At 31.2% G+C, this 23827-nt stretch overlaps 3 protein-coding genes across 3 annotated transcripts; 1 reads left to right on the forward strand and 2 right to left on the reverse strand.

Annotated features, from left to right (window-relative positions):
* Positions 1-2044: 2044 nt before the first annotated feature.
* Positions 2045-3756, reverse strand: GAME3 (glycoalkaloid metabolism 3). Its single transcript, NM_001247690.1, is given in 1 exon segment — positions 2045-3756. A coding segment is annotated over 1 exon segment (1446 nt). The 5' UTR covers positions 3615-3756; the 3' UTR covers positions 2045-2168.
* A 5333-nt stretch (positions 3757-9089) lies between these two features.
* Positions 9090-14525, reverse strand: LOC101265052 (eyes absent homolog). The gene is made up of 6 exons (XM_004245834.5): positions 14347-14525; positions 13280-13541; positions 13002-13169; positions 12041-12134; positions 10017-10202; positions 9090-9508 (listed from the first exon to the last, which is right to left on the reverse strand). The coding sequence occupies exons 2-6, from the start codon at positions 13466-13468 to the stop codon at positions 9255-9257; spliced, it is 891 nt and encodes a 296-aa protein (XP_004245882.1). The 5' UTR covers positions 13469-13541; positions 14347-14525; the 3' UTR covers positions 9090-9254.
* Positions 14526-16656: 2131 nt separating this feature from the next.
* Positions 16657-18776, forward strand: LOC101264748 (MND1-interacting protein 1-like). The gene is made up of 3 exons (XM_004245833.4): positions 16657-16745; positions 17021-17830; positions 18013-18776. The coding sequence occupies exons 2-3, from the start codon at positions 17021-17023 to the stop codon at positions 18472-18474; spliced, it is 1272 nt and encodes a 423-aa protein (XP_004245881.2). The 5' UTR covers positions 16657-16745; the 3' UTR covers positions 18475-18776.
* Positions 18777-23827: the final 5051 nt, after the last annotated feature.

The raw sequence follows: 23827 nt of genomic DNA on the forward strand, positions 1-23827 counted from the left end.
TCGGTTCGTGACACCCGATCCCCTAATTCTACGTGTCGGTTCGTGACACCCGATCCCCTAATTCTACGTGTCAATTCGTGACACTCGATCCCCTAATTCTACGTGTCGGTTCGTGACACCCGCTCCACTAATCTCATTCTATTAATTCATCAAGCCTTCTTTTATACCAAGGCATCATCAATCTCATTACTTTAGTTCATCAAGCCTTCTTTTATACCAAGGCATCATCAATCTCATTACTTTAGTTCATCAAGCCTTCTTTTATACCAAGGCATCATCATTAACAAGGGGTTTTCAAGATTTGGGATTCAATAGCTTCATCATGCTTATTTCATCACAATTATATAATCACATTCATGCAAGAATACAATTAAGCATATAGAAGACTTTACAATACAACCCAACACATATCATTCGCTATTAAGAGTTAACTACGAATAGTATAAAAACCATAACCTACCTCCATCGAAGATTAGAAATCAAGCAAGCAAGTTCCCAAAGCTTTGTTCTTCTTCTCGTTTCTCCTCTTTCTCGTTCGATCCCCCCTCTCTCTCTCTTTCTGTTCTTTTCTTTTTCTTATTCAAACGCTCTTTCTTTTACCCTAATTAGCATATAATTAAGAATAAAAGATGACAATAATAACCCACTAATTTACTCAAGGTTACCTCTTTTAGCCCCCAAGTAATTGAGTTGTTAATATTAAATCACTAACTTTATAATTATAAGCCGGAATAGTCAAAAACGTCCCTTAGAACATTAAAAAAATTCGACTCCGCCTGGGATTACGCAGCCTGTGACGGGCCGTCGTGCCTGCGACGGTCCGTCCTGCTGCTCCGTCACAGAGTTCAGAGACTCAATTCTCTGAAGAGTCTGTGACGGTCCGTCACGTCTGTGACGGTCCGTCCTGCCATTCCGTTACGAAGTTCAGAGAGTCGATTTCAGTACCCATTTTTCAGAATTTCTAAGTGTTTTGAAACGAGACACCCTCGACGGTCCGTCGTGCCCATGACGACCTGTCGTGGGTTCCGTCATCTCAGCCTGTTTTTCCAAAAATAAAATCTGCTGCTCAAAACGACTAAACAGGTCGTTACAATTTTATAGTTTGATCTTCATAATTCGAGCACCGTTAGTGACATATTTCTCTAATTAAGATAATTTGGATTTGATTTCTTTAAAAATATTTCATGAATTTACTAAATATTTGAGATTTTGGTCTCATTATGAAATTTTCCATGAATTTGTGGTGGAATTTTCAACATTTCGATCTCTTTAAGGAATTTTCAAGATGACTTTTCAAGGGAATATAGTAAGGTTCGATCAATTATTTTTTAAAAGTTATACCATCTATTTTTATTTTGGATATTTTATAATATATAATTAAAATAAGACTTTCTAATATTATCCCAATCATATCGATTTCTCTTTGATATCGATATAATTCAGTTAATTTTTTATTTTTTTACTCTTTAAATACCATCTCAAAATATACTACTATTATACTTCTACCAAATAATCTTAAAATCGATTGTTCCCAAACCACCAACAATAATATTCTGCATATATTTATATAATATTTTTATTGTAATCTTTTGTTAAAAGCATATTGATCTGTGATTAATAAATTACCAAGAGATAATCAAGCCATTTTAACAAACTAATTTCAATTTCATAATAAGATTACGAATACGGTGATACCAGTACATATGATAATTAATTATAGTTTCTATACTTCTATTCAGTTAATTAGATAAAAAGATTATTCAAAAGAAAATTTAAAAAAATCTTACGTATAAAAGAAATTTAGGAAGAGAATTTTCCCCCTATATTTATGTTCAAGATAATATGTTGCTAAGGTAGTTCTATTAATATAATAATTTTTAATACTTAATATATAATGTATTATATCAATTAAATCATGGTTAGAGATTTATTTTGAAAATTAAATTTTAACCTATGTCATGTGTCACTAATCCAAATAAAAACTTAGAGAAAATGAAGAGAAAAGAAATGGAGAGGAGTCGGATCCCTAGTACATACCGCAGTTTACCATAAAAGTATTTGTCTTTATTTAAGTTGTACTAACTAGTACGTACATATTAGATAGACTACCATTCTTGCATGCATATTAGAAACACTAAAACTTTAAACTGTTAATCCATCATCTTCAATCAACAACAAGTAAAATTCTTGATATCATCAATGAGAGCACTGAGATTGTTCCATGAAGATTCACCTTCTTCCACCGCATTTTTAGCCATCTTACTCATACTCTCTGCTTTCTCTCTTATTTCCGAATTTTCCATTAACCTCTCAATGGCTTCTTTTATCTTTTCGCTCCTTAACACAGGACTTGATATCTCAACACCTCCGTTGGAGTTATGGACTTCTGCCCCTACTTTCACTCCTAGCCCCATAACCTCCACAAGCTTTTCATTGTAGAATTGTTCAGCAAAAACTGGCCACGTCACCAACGGCACCCCGGCGATGATGGCTTCCAGCACCGAATTCCATCCACAGTGTGTCATGAATCCTCCTATCGCTGAATGGTCCAAGATGGTTAGTTGCGGCGCCCACCCTTTAATAATCAGACCTTTTTTCTCATCCAACAAACTCTCCGGCAACCACGTGGCTCTTGCTGATTGGTCCTTCTTCACTACCCAAATGAAAGGGACGGCAGAAGCTTCTAGAGCTTTTGCGATTTCAGCGAGTTGCTCCTCTGGGAATCTAACCATGCTCCCGAAAGAGACGTAGAGAACCGATTTGTGATTTTGTTTGTTCAACCACTCTACAACAGATGAGTTACTTTCATCCGCCGCCGAACTAAAAAGCTCTTTTCTTTTTCCACAAGAAAAATAGGAAATGGGACCAATTTGCCAACATTTGGTTTTCTTCACCTTCTGATAGTACTCAGCGTAAGCAGGTTCTAGCTCGTAAAAAGTATCGTGAACGATACCATAGCTTCGATCCTCAGATTCTCTGATTCGATCAAGCAATTCATCATAAGCATTCTTCTCATCCGCAGGCTTAATCAGATCGTCTGTAAGTTGCGACAGCTTGAACTCAATCTTATCAGGTAAACCCGGAACCGAGAAATTAATACTATTAGATTCCATTTCATTGATGAGTTTTTCATGAGGTTTGTAAACCCTAAGATTGTAGAGAATGGAATTGTACATGTAGCCGGATTGGTTGAACAATAGCCTCGGGATTTTGAGTTCCAGTGCGATATCGACGGTCCATGGGAAATACATATCAGAGAAGATACAATCAGGATGAATTTCACGAATTTTATCTTCCATTGGTTTCTGCAGAAGATAAATTCCGTGAAATACTTTGCCCGCGATTGCAGTTGAAGAGGCGGAACTGAAATTCTCGATCCCTTCGGTCAATCCAACTTCAGTGGATGGGAAAATAAGTGTCTCTATAGAGATTACGTCGTCGTCGTTGTGAATAGAAGATCGGAAGAGGGAGGCGTTTTGGTGGGTAGTGAGGATGGTGACTTTGACGCCGCCGTGAGAGGCGAATAGCCTGGCGGCGTTAACTAATGGAATGATATGACCAGTGGCGAAGTAAGGAAGGAAGAGGATGTGTAGTTGCTTGCTCCCGTTATCCATGGCTACCACAATAGAAAATGAAGTTTATTTTGAATGAAACTGCACTTATAAATTCATAAAGATAGCTATATACTACTTCCTCCTCCGTTCACTTTTATTTGTCCTGTTACATTTTTAAAACAATTTGAAAAGTTTACAAAGCTAAATAAATATAGAATGTATGACAATTATTACTCAAAGTTTTCTGTCCTAACTTATCTGACATATTTCATTTTAAGAATCAAACAATTTAAGTTTGATTAAAAATTTATAAATGAAATCTTTTATTATTTTTAAAATAAAATTTATATAATTTATAAACTACGTAGATAACTCACAACAATTAATTATTTAAAATTTATTAGAAAAATTTAAAATTAAAATTAAATTTATTTGAATTTTAATATTTAAAAAATTATCTAGGACGGATGGAGTACTAGTTTGGTATTAGGGAGTGACTGCACTATATCGGTCAGTGCTTTCAGAGAGAAGTATTTTGGGAATACACATGATTTTCGTGAAGCACCCCAGTTTTCATAGTGGTTTGAGATTTAGGGTTTACATCATACGTAAACAGTCGATCAATTTATCAATTGAGTTATTAAGATTATTCATTAAGATAAAAGATAATTTATCAAATATTATGTTGGATTTTTTTTATTTTGTGTTTACATGAGGATTCTTTTTGATATGTTTTGTTCAATAAATATTTGTTCTGAGGTTTAATTCATCAAAATATGTTTGGTCAAAGTTTGATTCATTTTGAAGAACGTTTTTAAATATAGAGTAATATTTTTTAATGAAATATAATTTATGTTTGACCAATAACTTTAAAAAATAACTTTTGAGCATTTGACCAAGTTTTAAAAAAATATATTTAACTATACTTTTTTTTAAAAAAACGCTTAAGAAAACTCGTCACTTTAAATTATTTTTTGACCAAACACATTATAAATATCGTTGTTATTTAACAATATATATGATCTGGATTTGGATTGTGATTTGTAACACCAGCCGTAGAAAACAGACTAATCAATTGAGTTTACTTCATCAACATATATTAGAATATGACTTTTTTGAATATCTATGTATCACTTCATTGAAAGCGATTGATTTTATATCAGTTTATTTTTATTTGTTCACAATTAATTATAATTTATTTAATTGATATTATCTTAAATTGATATTATTACATCACTTTCTATAATATTAGTTCAATATTAGTAAGTTGAGGGTATAATAAAAATAAAATTATTATTTCATAATTTGTCAAAAGATGACGAGCAAAAGAAGAAAATACTCCTCCATTCAATTTTATTTGTCATAATTACATTTTTTGAAAATTAATTTAACTAATTTCAAAGATAATTAGATTATATTAGTTCTAAACCATTCAAAAATCATACAAAAAGTATTATAAAATATAAATCATAACTTTTTGCATATCAATATGATCAAAACATACATTATAAAATGTTAATCAAAGTTCTTATAATTTGATTTTAGAAAAAGACATAGGAGGAAAGATGTAATTAGGATTAGATAAGTCTTAATTATAATTTATTGAATATTGGAACAAGACTTATAAAGATGTCAAAATAATCGAATTATTGCATTTTTTTTTATGAATGCTATTTTTTTATTTGTTTGTTTATATCAGATACAGATATTGCAATCTGTACTTGAGATATTCATATTTCCTTTTGGGCTAAACTAGTTGTTTATTAGTACGTCACTAGATTTGATATATCCCAATTTAAGAAAATATTGTTAGGATACATTATCGTGTTTCTATTTATTATTTATTATTTCAGTAGACTAGACGTACATGATTTTTTTTTATTTTTACCTAATATTTAATATCTAATTTATAATTCGATTCATTTGAATTTATAAAAAAGCGTGTAGATATATATCTTATCAAAGAAAAATTCATTTTCATGACTTGAAATCTACCATAATTTATTCCGCCAATTCAACTCATTCATTTATGATTAACTTTTAAGAATATTTATATTTTATTTTATAGTTGAAGTTGGTGGGGTTAATGGTGGTGATGGGTGAGGGATAGTTTGACTATTTAGGCAAAGCGGTATGATTGGTTTGTGCTTTTAGGAAGGATTTTTTTGGTAAATATTTGTTTTGAAGTCGGACTCATTAATAATATATTTGATCAAACTTCGAAAATTAATTCATTTTGAAAAATATTTTTCATAAAAGTACTTTTCATTGAAAATAATCTGCATTTGACCAATACATTTTAAAAACAAATTTGAGCATTTGACCAAGTTTTTTAAAAATATTTTTAATTGTACTTTTTTTTATATAAAAAGAACTTTTAAGAGAAAAACATTAGCTTCTGAAAATTAGTTTTTACTGTTCACTGGAAAAATTTATTCTCTCGAAGGCTTAGGAAAACTCATATCACTTTTTCTCGTCAAAACATATTTAAATTATTTTATTTTTTTTAATTTTAGACCTAAATTATTGAAAATATGAGAAACACACCTCTTTTTTTATAACTCTCTCATCAATATTCTCTCTTTAATTTAAAAGAAATTGTCACAATCCCATCCTACTACACATGAACAAACATACCACGTTGACAAAAACTAAATAAATTATTAATAAAGTTAAAATAAACAAATCATTATTCAAGAAAATAATATATTTTCTATAAAATAAAATGTAAATACTTTTATTTTAATTAACCTTTTCCATCACTTGCACTCACCCCCCACCCCCCTACACACATTTTCTATTTTATTTTGTTTCACTTTCTTTTATAATGTAAAAGTATTTAACTTTTTTAACACCACCACCCCCCCGCACACCCCACAACCACCCTCTTTATATACTAACTTATATATTTTTTTTAAAAAAAAATTAATTGTATCCACTCCATCTAACCTTTCGCTTTTAATTTTTTTTCATTTTATGTTAGATATATAAGTATGAAAAAAATTTACGTATTTTTATAAAAAAATTATTTATGTTATATTCGATATATAGGTAGAAAAGAAATTTTAAAAATATATGTATATATCTAACATAAAATGAGAAATTGTAAATAAAATAAATAAATAAATAAATTAGGAGCTGAGAATTAAATAAGATGACGTAGAATTTTTATTCTTTAAAAATAAAATAATATCAACTTTGTGGAGGAAGGGGGAAAGAGGGGATGAGTGAGTGGGTTGGGGGAGGGTGAAGTTAAAAATATTTATAAGCTAGTGGAGTAGGATAAGAAAAAAATTTTAATTTTTTCTTTGATCATTAATTTTTAATTAATATTTAGGGCCGGAGCCACGTAGGCTCCAGGGTGTCCAATTGGACAGTCTTTGTTGAAAAAAAAATTATATATATATATATATATATATATATATGTATACGTAAAATTTTAATTTAATATTGGTATATATAAAAGTTGGACCTCCTAAAATAATTTAGTAAGACACAATAGAGTTGGCAATAGCTAGGGCATCCCTACACTTTGTCCGGGTTTGATTTCCCGCGGGATGTTTCATTTTTCTTTAATTATTTTTGACAATTTTATTATTAAAAAAACATGCTTAGTCTTAACATAAACATTTAGTAGTATGTTGGTCAATTGTATCATGAATCTCTCCGAAAATCCAAGGTCGAATCCCCTCTAACACTAATTAATTTTCTCAATTAAAATTTAATACTATTTACTTGTGGATTTTTCAATTGAAATTGAATTATTTCCTTAAATTTTAATACCTTTTTATTGTAGAATAAGATTTTCTTAATTTATTTTTTGAAAAAATCTTATGAAATAAGGTTTTTTATCTCTATAAATAGGAGACACAATTATCCAAATTATATCACCATATTATTAAGAATAAAATCTCAATAATTCTCTCTTTTTTTTCTCGTTCTTTTATTTTATAACAAAATAATCAACCTAATATTTTAGTTCAAGTTTCAATGGACATGAGGAATTATTATAATAGAGTACCAAAAAAAAGTTCGACTTTCCTAAGTCAACCAAATAAAGAAACAACGATAAATCAATTAGAAATGTTGTCACGTTCTTCTAAAAAACAAAGCATTGATTCAAAATCAACTTACCAATTACATTATCGATGTAAGCGATACTGATAAAAAATTCTCTGATTTAGGTGGATTTGGTGAATTTTCAAGAAAATTGATAGAGACAACGAAAAATTTAACTTATCTATTTATATTTCGCTTAGTGAAATTTGTTTTGCTTTTGCCAGTTGTTGCTACAACCGTCGAAAGAGCTTTCTCAGCAATGAAGTATATTAAAAATGACTTGCGCAACCGAATATACGATGAGTTTTTAGACGTTTGTATAGTGTCTTATGTAGAAAAAAAGTAACTCGTACTATATCTAATGAGTCTATTAGAAAACAGGATATGAAACCTCGTTGAGTACAATCATAAAAATATTTTTGAATTATGTTCAATAGTAGTTTATTTTCTTTATGTTAGTTTTGAATTATACACTTGTAATTCTATTAAAAGTATTCTTATATTTAATTAGATATTGTTTAACTTGATTATTTGTTTTGTAATTTAAATTATCGTTTTATTTTTTTAAAAAAAATTATAAGTTTGAACACCCTTGATAAAATTGACTACGGCACTGTTAATATTAATAGTTTATTGTTAAATTTTCTAAAGTTGAAATATATAGCTGTTTTTCTCAAACTAATAAGTAATAATTCAGATATGAAAATAAAACAAAATAGAATGATTTATATGTTTTTTTTAATTTAACACTCCTCTTTTTTTTTTTTTTAGTTGAACAAACTAGATTATAAATCATTTTAATTTAACAATATCTATTCAAGTAAGGTATTATCGGATCAATCAAAAATATTATCGGCTCTAGATTTGGAATTGTGATCTGCGAAAACAGACTAGCCGATTGATTTTATTTCATCAACATACATTAGAAAATGATCTTTTTAATATCTATGTATCACTTCATTGAAAGTGATTGATTTTACATTGATCCTTGTTTCTGCATTCCTGAATAGAAAAGATAATAAAGATGTCATCCGTTCATTTTTACTTGTTCATGATGATTTTATTGATATTTTATCATAATATTTATATATAATCTCAGTGGACTACGGAATCGCTTGGTTGAAAACAAGTTATCCCAAGATTATCCTATGGGATAGCTTATCCCATCACTATGGTATAAATGGTGAGATAAATTATCCCAAACATGGCAACCAAACAAGACATAAATTTTTATTACATCATTATTTTCTTATCCCATCACTATTTATGCATATTCCTCACACCAAACGACCCCTAATTGTATTGGTTTTATAGGCCATTTACAACCCTACAAAACCTTACAGCATAGCCAGCAAGACATATTATTTACTTTTTCTAGCCGATATGCATAGATTATACATGAATTATACATCTTAGCCGTTGAGCCATAACAGAAGAGACTAAAAAAGCAAGGAGAAGTTCACTATACAGACATAATTTAGAGGAATTCTCTCATTGCAAAAAATGAATTTTTTTTTATAAAGAGCCTTCACCAGTTTATGTCAAAGTGACTTTGTTGGTGAAAAAGCTATTGATGCATGAACTGAAGTTTCTCAGTAAGCTACCTATTAACATGATCAATTGCCAGAAGGAGCTAGTATATTAGTTATCTTTTTCGTCACAATTACCATACACAACGGAGAAGTAGTGGCCCAGATCCTTTGGTGTTAAGCCTGGAAACCGATGAAAACTGCTGGGCAGCGGGTCAATTTTGACAAATGGCCATCTCATACTTTCTGCTGCTTCACATTCTTCCCATCCATCTCCGATAACACAAAATTGCACGTTTGGCCCATTGAACCGCTCCTTTATCCATGAAAAGCACTGGAGCTTGCCCACTTCCCATGAACTGTAAACTGAAAAAAATGATGATACATGTGGTAAGAGCATGCTCCCAGAAGTTGCACGTTGCATTATTATACGCTGATAAACATGGAAGAGGATGAATATTAACTATTGGGGACCTAGATGAGTGGTTGTGACAGGATATGCGCGAGCTTAGGCATAATTTATTTTAAACATATATGTATTCAGCTCCTAAAGGGAGATGCTGTTTTTTCTTTGTTTTGGGCACCGAGAATCCACTATTGTAACTTCAAAGCTCAGGGATAATGGGGCAGACCACCCTTATTTCTGAAGGGAGAATGCCAAGTTCTAAACACAAAAATACTAGCTGGAGACAGCAGTGCTATTTTCCAAAAGTTCATGTAATTTATATGTCATAAAACTCGACCACGGATTGTAACTTTGTTTAGGGCACAAACGGTGAAAGGTTAATTTAATGAAAAACAAAATACCTCAATCAAGATTCTAAACTAGGAGTAGTCAGAAAGGTTAAATATTAAAATGACGAAAGAAACTAACCATTTTCGCTAGGGAATAAATCACCCAGGCGAAAGAGCAAGCATTTAATTAAGCTGGGTATCAATGATCCCGAGGTCACCAAGATATTCACATGCTGGATTAAAGTATCTCCTGCATCATTGGTAGAAACAGTAGAGGAGGCTAAATCTCGATCCCCAACTGCACACTGTTCCAAGCAAGCCCTAGCTGCATTGGAAGGAGAAGGAGAGCATTTAAGCAAGCAAATCACATACACCCTACGCATAAAAGCATCATCATTTTTCTGTAGAGAACCCAGAATAGAAGAAAAACACTTCAAAAAGTGTTAACACAAAAAAAGTGCAGAAAGTAACTGGAATTACCGCCAACGCCTAAAAACTAGCTTGTAATCAGAAAAGCTGAGGGCCTCAGAGAAGAATATCTTATTTCCAACTTGTATCTAACAATGATGGCTCCAAATATGCGTCCATATCCAAAGTTATCAAAATAATAAGAGGGCAAGCCGCAGTTTGACCCATTAACTACGAGATGAGACCACTATGACCCCCTGAGATATATTTACTGCCTGATAACTTCCTTAACCAGTATCTCTGGCATGTATAACTATTTTCTTCCTTGAGGAGTATCTCAGGCAGAAATAACTAATTTCTATCAAGTGGAGAAGGCAAAGAATAAGCCTTCCCTCAGAGACAGGTGAAGTCGCTCAAATGTTAAGGCATTGACTAAAATGAAAGTGGAAACATCACCGCAAGTGGGAGTACCAAATAAGAAAACAAGAGAAGCAAATCTCTCTTGCGAGTCTCCTGTGTGCACAATAGACAGAGAGAGAAGACAAATTAAAATTTTTCTTTTTAGAAGCAACATATGAAAATGTTTTTTAAAAAATAGAAAGTGGCATTTCATTGATGATAAAACAGCACTAAGTGCTGGTATGTTTACAACATCAACAAAACAGTGAGCCAAAAGTAAAAAAGGCAAGCAGAAGGCAATAGAAGAGGCAAAAGAAAGATTTGGCAGATGAAAATGATACTAATGCACTTCGCAAAAAGGCAGGAGCTGCTTTGAGAAATAAGGTAACAAGAGGAAATTAGTTTAGAATTTTAACCTCATGCGTTTACTTCTAAGTTGCTAACTAGCAAATTTAGCATTTTGCCAACTTACATATTTCTTATATGTATTTATTTGTTACTCTTATATAGAATATCAGAATGTACAACTGCTCTTAATATATTTCTATCCTCTTCTCTTCAACAATATTATCTCACCTCCTCCCACGACAACTGAAAGGTGGATGGAAAAGTAGTAGAGTAGTTTTATAGTTTTTGATGCCCCAATTGCTTTAGAAATGAAAAAGAAAAAGAAAAAGAACAGGACTCTAAAGTTCTCAAATTGAAATAAGGGCAAGTTTTGGAAATTCAAGATACTAGAAATAGGTTAAGATTTGTGATTTCTAGAGAACTAGGAGTCTGGAATCCCTTTTGAGGTCTTCTCTAGTACATCGAAAGGAATGCATGGATCTAACATAACTGAAGAAAACCTAGAAGAAAGAAGATAGATTTTCGATCACTTCACATAAGGGGGCAAACAGGATAGACAGTATCCTGGGAAGTCTCAGTTGAGTTGAGGTAGTTTATAATTATCTGGTCTTATTTGATGATTTCCAATGAAGGCGTCCTTCCAGCTTTTAAGAATACAAAGTTTGGTATATCTGTTAAATTGTGCATTCAAAAGTTTTATTTCACTGCAATTGATTAAAGTGCTTTTTACAATAATTTATATCTGTAAAACGGATTAGGAAGAGATGTATATTTATGGACCTGCAGTTCACCTATAGTAAATTAACTTCTTCGGCGCAGTTTTTTTTTTTTAAAGCATTATGTGCCTATACAAACACATGAATACATGTCACTCCAAAATACACAAACACAGCAAAAAAATATGTTCTATGCCAGTCCACCACATTAGTGATATTCTATCCTCAGTCCAAAATTAAAATCCATACGGCAAGATGATTCACTATAGTGATAGAATCTAGAGTAACCTACCTGCTGAGAACCACATGTCAGTATAACTATCAGTGACGTCATAAAGCTCGCTCCACGATTTAATCATGTCTTGGTCAAGAATACTATGCAACCCCTACAACAAATGGTAAATGAAAGTTGTTATAGTTATGTTATGTTATACTCAAAATATTCAAATAGAAGCACAACTTCTAGTAACAAAGTTAAGCTGCAGTATATATTTTCCTTTGGTCAAAAGGGAGACTGTTGAGCAGAGTGGAATACCATAAGCAGTTTCTTTCACGATCGATACATCATGTATGGCCCAGGCCCCAGTGTGAAGTTAATGACCCCAACACCAATAGAGATCATATACAACCTCTAAAAGCTTCATCTTAGTACTAAGATCTATAAAGTTCTTGGTATGGTCTTAACATTAATAACAGTCAATGTCATGTCTTTTTCAGAACAACCGGTCGGTAGAAACGAGAATATTTAATTTGAGAAGGAGAAAAAACTCTTCCCTCTTTAGTCAATTCGAGTAGCTATTTTGTAGATTACCTACATATCCTCAGGTAATGGAAGGGATAAATGGTTCATATGATCTAGATGCATAACTTTCTTGAATGCAACTTTCACACACCAAAATCATGAGCATTCTTGTTTTAGCCAAAACTAGGAACAAACCAAGTTAGAGACTCAGCCATGCTATTTATAACGTCTTTTTTCTATGAGTAGCCATGCTATGTATCACTTATCCTAGTTATGAAACGAACATAGAACATTAGAAAAACTAGAGAACCACATCAACTAACACAAAATCTCGTAAAAGGTGCAATATTATGGTTGCTTATCAAGTTGGTAACATCAGAGTGGAATATCAATGATCTTCACTACCAAGTACCGAACAGAGTAGATATTTCAGTCTGGCACCATTCATTAGCCTCCTTCAATCAGAAAATGGACCTTTTAAAAATAGTCAAAACAAAAAATACAATAGTACCTTTTTGTACTTCTGTGCTACAGCCCGATGACGGTATGCTAATCTCTTTTTATTAAGATCATCACTTGGCGGACCAAAGCCATCTTTATTGAAATCATATTCAGCGAGATCTTTACCATCATCATATTGTTTCAAGACATCTAAATATGGCATATTACAGTTTTCAACCTGAAAATCCATATAACAGAGTTAAACAAGCATTAGTCCATGATCAGCAGGATTCATGAAGACTGTGTATTAGTTCTCTGGTCCAATATATTATAAGAAGATTAACTAACCTGCTCATAAAAGAAGTGATCATCACATATCTGAAGAATATGATTCTCCCACATCTTCCCAATTTCTACACCACTCTGTACATTCTTGGATCCATTGAATGCCTCAGCATATGTCCCATTTATCAATGACTTTAGTAATATGAGGGTTTCATCCATGTCCCAGATATATACATTCATTTTCTGATCCATATAGTTCCAGCAGAAACCAATTGATGAAATTTAACAAATCTCCCGAGACAGGTGAAACAAATGTATGTGTAACCTAATAAATGACAAATTACTTAGAATATATGAAATACAAATGTATGAAAGTAGCAAAAAAGTATAGCCACAAACAACATCACACAGACAACAAGTCTGAAATTCGCATAAACCCCAATATACACAGTTTAGAGTAAATTGTCACATTTGCCTCAACGAAATGACAAATCAATAATAAGTACACAGATGCTCTTCGCACGAAAATCGACAGTACTCTATCATCTTTGGGCACACAAATGTTACTCAAAGTAAATGATGAAGTCGCTCAACCTTTTGCTACAAAGCTTTACTAACATTTCTTTTTTTCATTTTGATTAGTCCAAACCTTTAATCGTTTCGTAGTCACCACAATCAAGTTTTCCAACAACAAAGACAAATTCTTTACCATTCTTTAAATTGAACACATTCACATGCACAGTAGTGCCAAAAATCAATGATTTATCCACTTTTTTTGATAAATCATGATTATCTACTTTTCTATGGTACAGATAAACAACTCCATTCATTTTTAATTATGTCCAAAGTTGAAAATTTCATCTTGAAATTCCAAGTATAAATCAAGGAACAACAGAAAAAGAAACAGCTAAAAGGGATCTATGAGCCTTAGCTATAATAAACCATCGGCAAATTTTTCAATTTTTATCATAAAACTGTACAAATAACTGTAAATATGAAAACCCATGTCCCTTTATCCCCCAGAGAGAACAAAAAATCTGGAAAATCATAACAACAAGACGAATCTTCCATTAACCAAAAAACAAAAAAAAAAAAAACTGGGAAAAAATAAATGGCAAGAAATAGTGCACCTAAGAGTAGCTAGAGAACTGTTGAAGCACTCGAAACTACAATTAATTCAGAGAATTTTAGCTGTTTTGTTAATGGCAATGTTTGACTGATATTTTGATACTACAAAATTGGAAGAAGAAGAAGAAGCTGCTGAACAACTCAAAGGTTCAGTGTGGGATTCTGGGCCAGCCCAAACAATTGTTGGGATTGGAGCCCAATTTGTTTAGGGCCCAGCCTATGAAATCAATTTTAATGGACTAAAATTTATCAACAGAAATTACGCGTATAAGCAAACATATACTAGTTAATTAGTTAACATAACTATAGTTTGTCTTAATTACAATTCGGGATCTACTTTTTATAATTATGCGGCTCAATTTTTTAATTTTGTATAATTTGAACGTTTGTATAATTTAAATTTGTGTAATTTTTGTGTAGTTCAGAATTTGTATAACTGTTTACACTTTTGATATTTGTAATTGTATAAATACATTATTTAGAGTTTATACAAAACTAAATGAATAATACAAATGTACCCACAATTAAAATGTAGCTACAACCCGTAAATATGTTAACTATAATTATGGTTCGGTTTGGTTTGGTTATTGATTAAAACCAAAACCAAACCAATCTAGTCGGTTTTTTAAATTTCTAGAACCAAACAAAAAAAATAATCATTGGTTTGGTTATAGTCGGTTTGGTTCAGTTTCTATGATTTATTCGGTTTGAAAGTAATAATTTTTTTAGGACGTACATACCTCAATAGACCCAACACGTACGTGAACAATCTACATAAAAGCTAATGTCGGTTGAATCAAGCAATTAAGCAATATTAGAGTTATCATTACACGAACAAAGTGATTCATTTAAGAGAAAATGCGACTATTTTATCTGAAATACAGTAAAATAAAGACTAAAATGAATTTTGATGGATTTGAATTTGAGATTGTTATACTTGGGTTATAGTGTTGAGCTTGAGAAAATGGTAAAGTTAAAGACTTCATTAATTGAAATTTAACAAAATATTTTTAATTTATTTATGAATAATATATAAATAATTATAAAATCTATATATCTAATTTATCGGTTCGATTTGGTTATTTTTTAGTAAAACCAAAAACGAACCAAATAATATCGATTTTCAAAATTTAAAAACCAAACCTAACCAAATTAAATCAAATATATGTTTTTTTAAATCGACTTGGTTCGAATTGCGTTTCGATTTGGTTGCTAACCATAACCATGAACAACCCACTTATGAAGCATAATTAAGTTTACTATGATAGCTATTGCGAAGGTTCCCGACGATTTCACTAATTATGTTAGAATTTTTACTAGATAGAAATTTATCCTATCATTTTTTTACATTAGGTCAAAGTGCACATAGTTGTTTAAGATGTAGCAAAGTTAAATTATTTTTTGTAATATATGGAAAACTTAAATAAATTTCAATAGTTTATAAATTAATTATTTAGATACACTCTAGTTTGCAATATTACTTATCTTACTACATTTTTGGTGCATTCATATATGTCCAGGTACATGTATCTCAGGGTATATGGGGTCAAATTTGTTTTAGATATATTGTATCCAAACGGATTCACATATATCTAAGATACATAACCAAACATTCTCGCCTCCCTTGCATTTCTCCCATTTGTCTCGCTACTTTCTTATGTATTTAGTTTCTCGAATACATGTTAATCACATCGATCAAATTCATGTATATAGTGTGTATCTAGTACGATCCACACGTATCTCAGATACATAACAAATATTGCTTGTCTACCTCCTCATCTCACTCGCCTTTGTTTCTATATTAGTGTATATGGCAGCAAAAGTACATGTATCTAAGTATATTTTTCTCAATATATGGAAGGAAATTCTTAGTAGTAAGATAAGTAATATTTTAAAAGTATATGTAATAATAGTATATATGATAGTGAAGTATGTCGAATTATGTAATTTCTCCTAAATATATTCACTTAGGTATCACTTCAGATATATCTAAAATTATTTTCAGATTCTGAGAATTCAACCCATCTCTATCCCTAACTAGGTAATATATAACTTTCATTTTAGAAACATTTGCATTTTCAGAATCTCTATGTCGAATGACCTGTTCTCCCACATTGGAATAGCTAGTTCAATTCCTTCAATTGGAGTCGTATTTGAGAATTTCGTACCTCATACAGTTCTCCCACATCGAAAAAGTTAGTTAAATTCCTTCCATTGGAATCGTATTTGAGAATTTCGTACCTCCTACAGTTCTCCCACATCGAAATAGTTAGTTCAATTCCTTCTATTGGAATTGTATTTGAGAATTTCGTACCTCATACAGTTCTCCATCTCACTCTCGTTCCTCTCACTCTTGAAGTCAATCTATTCAGCATTTTGAAAGCGCGATAATTACAAAGTCGTAAGTCTTTCTTTTCAATTTGAATCCATCAAAAAAAAATTAATTTTTTAGTTAAAAATATTCAATAATAATTTAGAATTTTGTTGGTGTTGACCCCCCTTCCCCCTCCCAATTTTTAGGTTTTTATGAATTGTAACATTGTGAAATAAGAGTAAAAAAATAGAGTCCTAATATAAAAACTGAATTCATTATCATTATATGCACATCAAGTTTTATATAGAAATGTTATATCTCAATTTGGAACAAAATCTGAGTTTTTGCTATTAAATTCTTAGATGGAGTTTGGCGATCATGGATCTCCAAATAGGTTCAATCTCAGTCCTTCAAAGAAAACATTGCTGAAGAGAAACATCGCAACATTTAGTGCTGAATTAAGAAAATACTCCGAGGACTGTAGGAACTTGTCTAGTGAAGGTATATCCAGATCTGAGGGTGGAGTTGCGAAATCTGATGAATCTGACATTATGGAAAATCAAAATGTGGTTAGTTCCAGCTCGAGTAAGTTCCATCATTTGAATTTCAATGAGAATTCAATGCAAGTCCACGGGGAAATGGATGAGATGAATTCGAGCTTGATCCATCAGACAGAAGAACTAGAAAGACAAGTGAAGGAGCGCAGAGATTGGGCGCACCAAACGGTAATGCAGGCTGCAAATAAAGTTAGCAATGACTCAATTGAGCTGAGGATATTACGGATGAACATGGAAGAGACGCGCAAACTGAAGAATGATAAGCAGTTAAAGGAAGGAAGTCGCTTAGAAAGACTCGTTTATGAGTGTGAAAAGATGAAGACTGTCGTAGAAAAAACAAGTGGTCTAATTGACAGGGGAAACCTGATAAAGGAAAAGATTGAGAAGGAAAATGATGAATTAAGGGCAGAGATAGAGGCTTACAAGTTAAGAGCATCAGAATATGAAATTACTCAATTGGAGGCTCTAAAGAAAGAGAAGAAGTGCCTAAAGAAACTTAAAGTTTGGGAAAAACAGAAAAAGAAGTTGCAAGACAGTATCGCTGCAGAAAAACAGATGATCTTCGATTTGAAGCAACAATTGGTTGAGAGTGAGAAAACTGAAAAGGAAGCTGAGGTATGATGTACTTTCTTCTCTTTAATATATTCTCTTCACAAATCACAATATTTATCAAAGGTATAATATAGCAATTGAAATGTACATTCAATTTTTTGCTCATTATTATTGTTTATGTTATGATAAAATCGCCATCTTTGTCTTCCTTTTAGATAATGGTTTCTAAGTCCAACTTTTGACAGGCAATGTGGAAGCAAGAGCAAAGGGCTAAGGCGGAAGCCTTATCGCTATTAAAAGAGGAGACGCGCCTCAATGAAGAAGTTAAAGCTACTAACAAAAGAATGCTCATGGATATGCGACTTAGCTCTGAAATAGAGTCCCAGCAGTACAAGGATGAGCTCGAACGTCTTCATCAAGAATTATCTCGGCTTAAAGCATCTAATGAGGCTCCGGAAAGAGATATTGCAAAGTTGTTACATGAGTTTGATACATTGGAAGTTTCTTCGTCTAAGAAGGATGCTAGCAATGATAGGCGATGCGTTATTTGCAAGAAAGGTGAAGTTTCCGTTGTTTTCTTACCTTGTGCTCATCAGATTATCTGTGCAAACTGCAATGACAATTATGGTAACAATGAACAAGCTAAATGTCCCTCATGTTTGGTTCCAATTGAACGAAGAATCCGAATCTTTGGTGCAGCTTCGTAGGCCCTTATGCTCCCTATTGGCTCGGATGTGGTAGAAAGGGAACTTATCCTTAGACTTTTGAAGCTTTTGGTTTTTGGTTATTGTATCGATCTTTCAGACTGTCTCAAATAGGGTTTTCGCCAATCCTATTGAGGCGGGCATGCTTATGAATTGTATCTTAAGAAGACAAAAAGAAAAATAATGTTTTATTTCTCTCTATAGACTTGAACAACATGGTAGATTGAACATTGTAATCCTAAACAATATGTCATATGTCTTTGTTGAATGTTGAATTTCTGGTATGAACTTAATAATTATTACTATCTGGTTGCGTATCGGTCGGTTATGTTAGGGTTTTAAGTATACTAGTTCGACTTATTAGTTAACGTTTTTATATATGTTGTTAAATCATTATAGAACTATTAAAATATTTGTTTATTGGTCATTGATTTATTAGTTGCTGATTGTTATTGATTTTAGTTCTTAAGATTTTTAACAAAAAAATCATTGATGATCACTTAGAAACAAGGTGACAAACCAAATGAACCATGCGCATGAGTTGACATATTATATTTTGCTCAAAAGTAAACACCGATACACGAATGAGTAACTAAGAATTTTGAGACAACCAAAAATAAAAGTATGAAAAATCTCAAGTCAAAGACTTTATATATCGAATGACATAAATAAATAATTAATTTACTATCGAATTATTGGTTAACCCATTAAGAAAAAACCTCAAATTTTTAAGAACCGATAACCTAATAATAAAGAAAAATCAAAATCTTTATCGAACTTGTTAACCAATTACTCATTATCAATTAACATGCATGTAACTTTTTATATCCGAATTTTCAATTTCAGTTCGATTTTGAACCACCTTTGTATCTTTCAATTGGTGGTTCGAAATTCGCTAAGCGGATATATTTGAAACACTTAATCATATAAAGCACAAAGATTGAAATATTGACGATACTACGTATTACTAATAAAGTCATTTGAAAATTAATTAGAATATATAAAGTAGACCATTGATTAATGTAATCTTGTTATGAAACTATATAAAATTAGAAGAAAAAAGTAGAGCAAAGAGAAAAGATCTCTTATTCATAGTATATTCAGGATTGATAGATCGTTCACCAATCTTCTTGAAAATTGTAGTTGGTAGAGACTTGGTGAATAAATCAACAATAATATTACTAGAACAAACCTCTTGCATTTGATATCACCATTCTTGGGAGCTTATGAGTGTAGAAAAACCTTGATGAAATATGTTTTCTTCTATCTGCTTTTATAAATCTTCAATTCAGGGTCAAAGATTTCTGCAAGGTCCTTACTTCAACTTCTTTAAGCAAATAATCTATTGCCAAGAGTTTCAATTCTAGTCATCAACTTGCATAATATGCTCTATGCATTTTGAATCTATTTAATCTTTATGAGGATGATAAACAAGTTTTCCAAAAACTTGTATATGCTTTAGATTTCGAACCCATTGGATATTTTCATATCAATTTTGTCAAGTAACAATATTCAATAATATATGTGTGACATCTTCTAGTGCCTAAATTGCAAGTCAAATAAGCTTTACACTTACCAAGATACATCATTCCACTTTTCACTTGATAATTATTTCTACACACGCATGCTTTAATAGATGTAAAATTCATATCCTCATAATCTTTTACAATATTGCGCGCTATTGTATCAAAGATATCGTCAGCGATATACCATTTTGTATCGATTCACAATACGACAAAACTTATTGAAATCTCATCACTTCATTATTTTTAGGTAGCTACCCCTCTCATGAGGTTTCATAAAGTGTTGTCGTAGGCTCTCCAAGAGCACATTGTATCCTTATTATGATCATTTTGATTCTTTGATCCTTCCCTTTTTTCAAGGATTATTTTATTTAGAATTGATTAGTCTATCATGTTTCATGCATATCATAGACTTTATTCTTAAGAGACATTCAATAGATGTATTTACAACTCTTGTGTTGCTTCTAGTCTCCCCCTTATGTTAGACAAACTAACATATATCTCAATCTTTTGGAGAATCTATCTTTGTGCATCATTGTATATTCGTTGCTTATATACTACATACCAAAATAATCATATGAAAAATATTTGGTCCCTGGTCATAAATCAATAGAAAGAAAATCTGATCATAATTTGTTGGTTTGATGCATACAATTACTTTTGTTCACAGATAATGATTTCACTATCTCAGACATTTAATGTCACAACATCTTGAGTATTTATCAACATTATCAAGATAAATTGTCTTGATTACATATTTTAAAATTGTGCTCTTAACTCAATTATTTTTGCACAAACAATTTTGTGAATGTCAAACTACTGGTTGACAACAAACGCACATGTGATTATCTTATAGATGCATCCTTTTATCATGTCACATGATAGGTGAACGGGCCCAATTCACCTTTTATACTTTTCAGAAATTAGGGATCAGTCCCAACTTTAGTTGAACCAATCAACTTCATCACGAGAACAAGCAACGTAAAGAATTCTTGAAGAATCTTCTAATTTTTCAATGTATGTCCATTAATCAGTATGCACATCTTTGAGATGATCAAATTACTCATGTCAACTAATAAAATTATTAGTACTCGTAAACTCCAAGTTTACTACGTCATGTGCCTTTTGCTTTAGTAAATTTCTGATTTACTATTATATGAGTGAATTTCAATTTTATTAATCCAAGAGTAATTTTCAGATTTATTTCTTCTCAATTACTTCACCCTTTAGGTGAGTCATGATCCCATCATTGAATGAACTAATCTGAAGAAAATTGTGCATGTAACATATTATTTATGTCAACATTTTTGGAAACATCAAATTGCGAAATAATAATAGGCACACATGAGACCATATAGAAGAAACATTTATTAGGACCATTAAATGTCTAAACAATCCACTAGGTGGATGACTAGGTCCACAAATATTTGTATAAGTTCCTAAAACGCAGAGAATTCAATCTCAACTTTCGTTTATGATGGTCTCACAATTAGCTTGCCTTGCTAACAATCATTACAAGAAAATTCACGTCTAGCATGGTGGCTAATCACCTCATTCACTCTAAAGAATGGATCTGTATTTTTACCATTTATCAAAGGCTCTCATTCTTCATGAATGGAACACAATCATCTAAGTACATCAAATTTTGATAACTTAGTACCTCATTCCATATTCATGCGCATCATTTAATCGATTGTCTTCTTTTAGACATTTATGCATTGCTACATTCACTTTGGGGAATGAATCTGCTTTAACGAGATATATTTCATGACTAATTTTTATCAAAAACTCATTATTTCCCTTAGTCATCATAATATCATCAACATGGTGCATTGAGACTCAAACCCAACGTCTTATGCCATAAATCAATGAGGGACTTGAATCCAACATCTTTCATCACAAAGCATCAAGACTTCTGATGTCTTACCCTCTTGGTGCGATTGGACATAAATCCATCGTTTTATTCTTTTTGTGCAATATAACTTAAATTCATTGTCTTACCCACAATGAGGCTCAGCCTCAAGCCTTAGAAAATAATTACAATTTTATCACTTTTGATGATCATTAATATGATTATTATTATAATTACACACAAAACTGAGAGTTATGATTTCTTATAATCAACACTAGTAGTTAATAGATATAGTTTAAAAGATCACGTACCTCATGTAGAGATTGAAAACATGCCTTTCACTAAATTGTGCTTATTTAATTATTAAAATAAATTAAGAAATTCTCCTCCCAGTCGATTAAAATTAAACATAGAAAGTCGACAGGTCTCTTTAAATACTTACTTTAGATGGTACCTCCAAATCTGTTACATAAATAATTATAACATAAAGATAAATCATACCTTGAAGATATAAGAACATTAGCATAACTTATGCAATATCTCTTTTGCACTTTTCCCCTCTTCTTCATAATATTTAAGAATATAATAATCATGCTGATAACGTGTTATAAAACTATAAAATAAGAAGAAGAAACTAGAGAGAAAATAAGAGAAAACTTGTTATTTCTCTTTATGAATTAATTTACAAGAAGAGGAACACTCTATTTATAGGAGAAATCTAACTTGGTCCCCAAGTAGGAGGACGCTTTAACCATATCCTAAAAAGTACTCCACATGATAGACATTCACTATAATACAAATACTTTATAACAAATCTTACTTTTTTAATTTCATAATTACTTAATTGTATAAATATTTTTCTTTACTAACTATTTAATTTTTTTATATGTTACTAATCAATCAATTTAAATAAAAAAATAAATAAATAGACTCCATACAAGTATACTTTTCAATGAATTTTCAATCATTTTTTTATTATTATTTCTCGTTTCGTTTAATTGGTGTAAATTATAAAATGGTTATAAATTATTACTTTTCAACCTAATTTCCCTTTTGACTTCGAAAAAGATTATTATTATTTTTTTATGAATTTACTTCTTCTGCACACATCTTCGTTTCCGTAGTAAAAAATAATAATACTAGTAGGACAAAAGAACCTTTTTAAGGTTTAAAGCACAGTCCAAAAAGAGTAAAATCAAATAAAATGAATTGTTGCAAAATTAATTATTCCCTAACCAAAAAAAAACCTCATATTTTGTAGTCCCTATGCTAATTGGGTTATATTTGTATCATTAGGGGGTGGAAAAGAAGAATATTTGTAAGAATATAGTCCATTTCTTTAATTACTCCTTTTTCAGTAAATGGATTTGAGCTTTTTGTTACACTCAATAACTAAAAAAAATGTTTTGTATTGGTCGGAAAAATAGTTTAAAGTTGTAAGAAATCAAAATTATTTAGAATTTAGTATTGTCTAGTTATTGATTTGTAGTTAAAAAGCGAGAGAAGTAGCGAAAATATTTTTAAATTTGACACAAATTATTAGATTCATTTCTGAACTATTAACAGCCTTGAAAACACCTCTCTACTAACATAGCAAGCGATCTCAAACTCTTATATGAATATGAGACTTATAATAAAAAGCTGAGAGAAGTGTTGAAAACACTCCTAAATTAGTGATGTACTGCATTCATGATGCAAGATCGGAGATGTATTTTATCCTTCAGGGTTGTCCAGTGTTACCTCGCCTATTTAGTTTGCGCTCTATTGAGTAGAGCGAAAATTTTACCTTATACGTACCCAAAAAATAGCGATTGCGAGTTATCATAAAAAAAAAAATCGTGGATATATTTTACCTTTGTATCACCAAAGAACAAAAATGTTACTTTTGAATTTTGCGTTTAAAAAACTTTAAAAGCAACAGTTTTTAATTCTTCACTTTTTTGTAATGGGAGTTGAATTTGAAAGTTTTCGTTGAGCAATT

The sequence above is a fragment of the Solanum lycopersicum genome, chromosome 8, assembly GCF_036512215.1.
Source record: "Solanum lycopersicum chromosome 8, SLM_r2.1".
NCBI lineage: Eukaryota > Viridiplantae > Streptophyta > Magnoliopsida > Solanales > Solanaceae > Solanum > Solanum lycopersicum.